This window comes from Limulus polyphemus, unplaced genomic scaffold, assembly GCF_000517525.1.
Source record: "Limulus polyphemus unplaced genomic scaffold, Limulus_polyphemus-2.1.2 Scaffold5973, whole genome shotgun sequence".
Lineage (NCBI taxonomy): Eukaryota > Metazoa > Arthropoda > Merostomata > Xiphosura > Limulidae > Limulus > Limulus polyphemus.
In genome coordinates, this window is record NW_013671583.1 from 9050 (window position 1) to 16915 (window position 7866).

Below are 7866 nucleotides of genomic sequence, written 5' to 3' on the forward strand. Positions count from 1 at the left end.
TATTTCTAAAAAATCCTGCAAACCTAGTGTTTAATTTTTTAAATTATTTATCAGATTTTGGTGTTCCATACCATAGATAAGCGTTTATGCAATAGCGCGGTTTGTTTACATTCGGCGAATGAGTTTGATTTTACAATAAATATATGTCTGATTTATTTTTAGCAATGTTTTAATAATGAATCTATTCAATTTCATAATAGTGTGAACTGTTTAGTCTCAGTTGAGTCATATACATTTCAAAAACACATATGCAGTACTGAGTGTAAGTTATAAAATCATTACTTTATATAAGTTTTGACATCCAATAGAGAAAATTATGAATTCCAAAGAATGCACTCTTGAAAATTATCCATTAACTAGGGGAATCAGATTTGATATTTCTCACATGTATTTGATAATCATTGATGTAAGAAAAATGGGGTAACTTATTTAAGTGAATTTTAAGTACTAAAATGCATTAAAATGCAGGATTTTGGGTGCCGGACCACCCTTACTTGGCTTCGATTATTTTCAGGATTTTTAGGAAAGGGACACTTTCATCTCTGAATGAACTAGTTCATGTTAATAATAAATTTTGTTTAAAAATCATATTTGTTGTTGATGAAACTAACAAATTTAACTTAAAATTGAATTTTATTTTCTAGAAATCCTTCACCAACAAAATGAACTAGTTCATGTTAATAATAAATTTTGCTTAAAAATCGTATTTGCTGTTGATGAAACTAAACTAAACTGCTCATATCAGAAATTGTAGATATTTCTTCCATGTATACATATACCAATGCAGATTTTGAAATAGCAACTTTGATGAATTCAGTGAAAATGAAGTTTAACAATTGCTGGTTCATGCTAATAATCAGCTGTCTAAGTGGAATTTTTTAAGTTTTTTTTTCTATTTCTATCTTGATTAATATAAACTGTACAGTAAATAAAAGCTGGGTTTTATTTTAGTTTCTCAATAAGAAAAACCATTTCCATTTTAGAATATTTACTACATTATGAACATCACGCTTTGAATTTGTATCCTAATTTTATTTGTCTTTTATGGACAGTGTTCTTTATTTTTGAAGTTATTGTCTCAGAAGATGTTTAAAAATCTCATAAAAGGCAAAAAGATGCTATTTCATGCTCCCTTTTCTTTAAATGTTGAAATTAGCCATTGTGCATTTTTCATAATTGTATATTTATATCCTGGTTTTTGTTTCTCCCTCTTATTAAGCACAGTCTGTAACTTGTAAGTCAATAAATTTTGGTATAATAGAATAATTATTTTGTTACTTGAAGTGATTATATAAAAGATTTAGTACCTTACTATAAAGATGATACATTATCTGTATGTTAGCAGCCATCACTCAGGATTGGCTGGCTCAATCACTGAAATTTTTGGAATGGTTACTGCAAATTGTCCAATGGTATACCTGGGCTATTATGTTTTAAATTTTTTTTGCCTGAAAAATGGAATAAAAAGTTTCAGAATTGGGAACATTATCACTCTTTTATCCACTTGTGGCTTACATCACCCAGAGTTGTCTAGCTCAATTACCATAATTTTTTCTGTGGTAACTGGAAACTATCCGATAGTAGATGGACTATTTTGTTGTAGAATTTGAGTACTTAGTCAATTAAATGAGTCATTTATTACCTTCCACAAAGCAGGGTATGCAATTAACATCTAATGAGATCATTAGGAATTTAATAATGAAATAAGGAAAGAGAACATTATCTAGGTTTGTTCTTTATACAATTTTGGCTTCCTTAGCGAGTACCCTCGGCTGATTTGTGCAATAGGTGCACACCAGGATACTTCATTAACATGCACAAAAGTTTAATATTTTAACACTGTCACATACTGTATGCCATTAAAACTAGTTATTCGTTTTTTTTGTAAGATCTAAACTGGCACAAGCAGTAAGGATTTTAAGTTTTCTTAACATAACTTTGTAAAATTTTAACAGTCCAGAAAATATGTCTATAACCTATGATCATTTTCAGAAATTGATGTTTTGATGGTGTAAATATAAAAAACCAAATAATTGAATCATAATGCTTTTTATTTTTCTGTACTGCAAGTTGACAAATGTGATTAAATGTATATTATGTGTAGTGTTTATGTCACATATTCATTTTATGCAAATTATCTTCCTTCTTTTATATGACTTAATTATGGTTGAAATAAATGATTTGTGATGTCATATACTGTTAACATAACTGTCTTGCTCTCACACTGTTACATCACCTAGTAGTTTATATAATGATAACATACCTAAATTAACTTAGGTTACTATATGGTGAAGTAAAATGGACTGAAAATCTCACAGATATGATCACTACTTTTTGTTGTTTACACACCTTTAATATACTTTTAAGTTTTATTGTTATTACTTATTCCAGCAAGGTGCAACTGATTTCATAATAAAATATTTCAATCTTGTGGTGGTTTATTGATCAAAATGTATTTTGTAAAATTTTGTTTGTTTTCCAGATTCAGTGAGTAACTTGTCACATGCTAACCACTGTTTGAAACTCTCTCATGCAGTCACATAGTTACCAATGCAAATATATTTTCAGACTTCAAGTACCAGTAGTCCATTTGTATCATCAAGTCATGGTCATCCTTCCTTCAACCCTGTCAAGTTGGGATCTCGTGGATCCAATGCAGTAAGTGTTTTGAAGTATGATAGCTATGTACATGTGTGCATGTATTTTATTGGATGTACATATGTGTGTGTATACGCACACACATCTCTGATTAGGTACTTTACATATATTTTTCTAGATGTATTGAGCTTCAGGAAGCTATTTTAAAATAAATACAACACTGCTTATTGAAAACTGTCTAGCATTGTGTGGAACTTTACTTTTATTCATGTGCTGCCCTAGCATGATAGGCTTATTTAGACCTTAAGTTACTGTAGCTGCAACTGTTATCTTCTATCATGTGCTTTCTCCTGATGTCTCCTCTTCCTAATAAGCATAGGTCACTGTCCAGCATGTCTTTCCATCTCATCTGATAACCAATTGGCATACCTCTCTTTAAATTTTATTCTTTCCTCTTGCTTGCATATGACCAGCCAGTGCTTCACTGGAGGCAGTTTATTAGACATTTCCACTACATATATGAACAAGCAAAAGTCCCTCCCCAGTGATGGGAAAAGTTTAAGTCAATCTATCAATTTAAATCATTTCATGGGTTTTAAAAAGGTTAATTGTGTTGCACTCTTGGTTTCACTCAGAGTCGAAGCTCTGAGCTATTTATACTGCCTATCCGCGAAAAGTAATTGTTGAGAATTTTAGTCATACAAAGAATACTCAACATTACCATACGGTGGATCTACATTTTTATTCTTTATGTTATGTCGCATTTTGAAATGTGAATGATAATGTGTTTAATTTCTAACAATTTAGTGTAGAATATCCTGCTTGCAAAATAAAATTTGGCATTAACATTATTCAGGCCTGTTCTTCAGCCATTTCAAGCACAGCTTTTCAAACGGGAAGCAAACAAACATTCGGACAGACACCATGGTTCACAATGTATATATATATATATATGTATGTATGTATATGTATATATAAGGTAAACAAAGTACCAATATTTCATAAAGTCTTTATTTTTTTAAAGAGTAGTCTGTTCTTAAAAAGATTAGCAAGTGAATACAAAGCCTAGTTATCAACCATAACCTAATTCACACTTCCCTCTCAACTGCATTCCTTGCTGGAATTAGTGTCCCAAAATAAGTAAAACAGTGTAATATTTCTATCTCACACTCACCTATTTATTTTACTCCACACTGGCATGCATAACTTTTGATTCCCAACTGTTAATAACCAACCCAACTCTCTTCTTACAGTTCTCCTGGATATTCCAAATGTATCTTCCATTCTTCTTATGTTTACAGCCAACAAATTAATATCATTTGCAAAAATCATCATTTGTATTGATTGTTTTTTGTAGCACTATTCCTCCCTCCTTATTTGCCATTCACTTTGCTATTCATTCCAATCTAAAATGAAGCATAGAGGACAATAAACTCTTCCCACTCTTTCGTTCATGTTTAAACTTTAACTATTATCTTCATATAGATGTCATTTTTCTGGAATTTTAAAGCTTTTTAAAGTATTCCATAGACCATTTCTATAATGTGCCTTCTTAATCAGTTTCCTGTAATTGATGTAATGTAAAAAAATATGATTTATCATTGACTGTCCTGATCTAAATCCACCCTGGTATTCTCCAACTATATTGTGTACAAATGGCATTAATTTTAGCGTAATTATTTTGGAAAATATTTTATCACTGCATAGTAAAAACAAGATACAACAGTAGTGCTCATAATCCTATTCATTTTTTTTTAAGATTATGCAATTAGTACTCTTCTCCATTCCTTCAGTTTACTTACCATTTCCCATACCAGCTGCATTGAATCCAGTATTTCATTAAATAAGATGTCTTCTCCACATTTAATAAATTCAGCTTACCACTTTGTGATTTTTTCATGGCTTCTTCTCTATTCTCTTGTTGGAGATTGTACATGAGTTCCATCATTGTAATTGTTTTTATTTCCTCAATTTGCCATTCTTCTGCTAGATTGTAAGATTCTGGTCTGTTAGGTAGGATGTCATGCTGTTCTTACTACTACCTCCTTAGATTTTAGGGTTCACCTACAGTATTCCATTACCAATCCTTGTGCCTGTTATTTGAGCCTGAAATTCAGTCTTTTCTCACTTTACTTCTTGAAAGAAATCTTTGGTTTGTTTTGTTAATTATTACATACTTAATATTTGTTCAGTAATTCTTTTTCAGAGTACACATTTTGTGTCATTGTCTATTAAATTTTCTTCATTAGACACTAAATGTGGCTCATCAATAAGAAGCAGACCAAAACTTTCTTGAAAGTTAACCATTGTGATTGTATTTATTACCTACTGAAATATTAGAATGTACATAACAGGCCTTTGCTGAACTTGCCTTGACAAATTAATGACACCATGGTCTTATTTTTATGTCTTGACTTTCTGCCAGTGACAGTGACATCTGTTGTACTTATAATATTTGTAAAAGTTTTCAAGTCTCTTGAGTTATTTTAATAACTATCTGAAAAAATGATGACAGGAGTTTTAATGATCTTTGTAATCATTATAATAAACTGACCGAACACCTTTTATTTTTTAATGTCTCATTTCTGAACTACATGTGACTTGATGCTAGATCATACATATATTTGCATATTATACATTGTATGATATTGTACTACCTTATGTGTTTTTCATGTAAAAGTTAACACATTTTACTAAATTTATTTTATTTTCATTTTATGATGAAACTACTTATGAAAAGTCATTCATCTCTTGATCACAATTGTTATCATATTTCGTTCATGTTTTCTATCTTTTGTTGCATAAACTTCCATTAGGAATAGTCAAATTATTCCAAATATATATATATATATCAATGTGCTTTTTAAAATATAAATAAATATTTAATAAACACGAGGACAGCTATAAATTTCTCACCTTAAATCACCAAGGAGTACAAATTGCTCTCCTCAGAACAAAAATTATTTTCTGTAGTACTTATTGATGACATTTTTGATTCTTTATTCTGCTAACCAAAATCAAACCACACAAAAAATACAACTTGCTGTCCAGCACTGCCAAAAGTTATCACTTTGCAACAAAAAACTTGAACCGAAAAATCTCATGTATGTATGTATGATATTGGTTTGCCACATATAGGGGTTACATTTCATGATGAAATAAATTGTATGTTACACCTGCTCTTTCATGGTGAATTTTCATGTAGGATTGATGCTGATTGGCTCTATTCTGGCTGAACATGTTCTATTAACAATTAAAGCAGCCTGTTGGTCTCCAATGAAAATTATTCTTAAAGTACATCAATTTGCACGTGCATTGTCAAATCACATTGGCTTGAAAATAAGTTTGCTTCATGATTGAAGTGAATGAAATTCTCATATTTGCCATGCTGAATGTGGTATTTTAAATTTTTTTTTAAATCGATTCTTGGAATTTTAAGGAATGCTGTTACTTACACTCTTTGGACAAAATTAAGAAGCACAAAGGAGAGAAAGTACAATCTCGCTCCTTAAAAATGGTGTCCTGAATTTAGAATTACTCCATCAAACTGATCAGCTTATAAATTATTATTTTTTACCTTGTTTTAATGATATTCTTCTTGAATTTACTACCATACAGGGAAGAAGAATTTTATAAATTATTCCACTTTTGTTCATAAAGAAAATCCATATTTAGTAGCTTATTGTTTTAAATGGAAGTATGCTTTATTCAGTTTAGGTTTAAAACACCTACCCAAAATGGGTTTGAGCTGAATTCCAAAAATATTAATAATTATGTTGTTTGGCATGAAGATATATACAAAATTAAAAAAATATCCAAGATTTTAAAAAATTTGGTATAAAATATCCAAAGATTTGTGATCATTTGAAAATTAAAACTAAAGTTCAGTTTTATATTTTATTGAATTGAGTAAATTTGTCATATTGTCTTGAATGTATTATGTATTTTACAACGACATAAAAACTGTCCCACAGATTTTATTCTGAGAAAAAATATAAACCAAAATCATACTGATCAAAAATACTTAAGGTAAAGCTACTTCAAATATTACTACATCAACAAAATTAATACCTCCACATTTAAGAATTATTTGAGAAACTGACTGAGTTCTCCAACAAAATTTACAAAAAATGTTTAAGCATACAGGCTTTTATAATGTTTAGATGAGCTTTTGAAGTTGAGGTGAGAGTCATGTATAGGTTTTTCATGGAGTATCTTGTTTATGTGTTTATCTTAAAACACTTGCTTTTTAGGAAAATACTGAAATATGTCTTTTTTTTTTCTTACAGTCCGACAGTCGGGTGCCCAAACCTCCAAAGCCTCCAGACAAACCACTTATGCCATACCTGAGGTACAGTCGTAAGGTAGGATTTTTTTTCCATGTGTTATGCTGTGTTTATTTAAAGACAAAGTTTCAAGTTATACATGATTCTAATATGAGGACTCATTTGAAAAGAACAAGTTCTAATGACAGATTTTGTTTCTGATATCTGCACTTGTTCCAGTATTTAAAGTTAGGAAAGTGCACATGTAATTTTATACTATTATCAAATTTAGTAACATTTTATTGTAAGTTATTAAAAGAACAGTGGTAAAAGACTTTCTTTATTTCATACTTTAGTCCTCGTACTTGAAGTTCTGAAACTATACAGGAATTTCAACTGCATAAGTGTTTTTGGTATCATATGTGGCATTGATAAACCAAAAAGCCTTTTCCTCATCTTGCTTATTACATTAGAAGTATTGTATTTTTATTACAACCATGCTGCTGTCTTTTTGTAAAATTCAAAAACTAACTTTTGACTCTCAAGTTACTCATAAGCCACTAAAATATTTTCTTAGCTTCATTAACCTGATGACCACTGGCTACAAATTCTCTGAGTAGCCAATGCAAGTCTTGCTTTATTTCATTCCAACAATAAAACTAGTGCATGAAATTGTTTGAAACTTCATAAGAACTTTCAAAAATGCACGTAGTTTAAGAAACATAAAGCTTGTTACTTTTGATAAATTTAGTTTTTTTTGTCATTATGCTTTTAATATCTTGGAAAATTACAATAGGAAATGGTATTTATAATAAATGATTATACAATATTTATATTTGTTCCAGATTTGAACTTATTACTTTTTATCTTTTAGTACATTATTTTAAAGTCCCTAAAAATTTATCATCATCCATAAAATGCAAGTTTATCTTTTTTTATATTTTAATAATCATGTACTCTCCTTATGGTTTCAAGTAATATAAAAGATCCAAAAATAATATTT

At 29.7% G+C, this 7866-nt stretch overlaps 1 protein-coding gene across 1 annotated transcript in view; it reads left to right on the forward strand.

Moving 5' to 3' along the window:
- Window positions 1-7866, forward strand: part of LOC106473209 (SWI/SNF-related matrix-associated actin-dependent regulator of chromatin subfamily E member 1-like) — a gene marked incomplete at its 5' end in the record, with an annotated part of 46089 nt that overhangs the window by 4143 nt on the left and 34080 nt on the right. The window contains 2 exons of the mRNA XM_013933892.1: window positions 2569-2658; window positions 6888-6962. Of these exons, the coding sequence (XP_013789346.1) occupies window positions 2569-2658; window positions 6888-6962 (165 nt within the window). The remainder of the gene's footprint in view (window positions 1-2568; window positions 2659-6887; window positions 6963-7866) is intronic.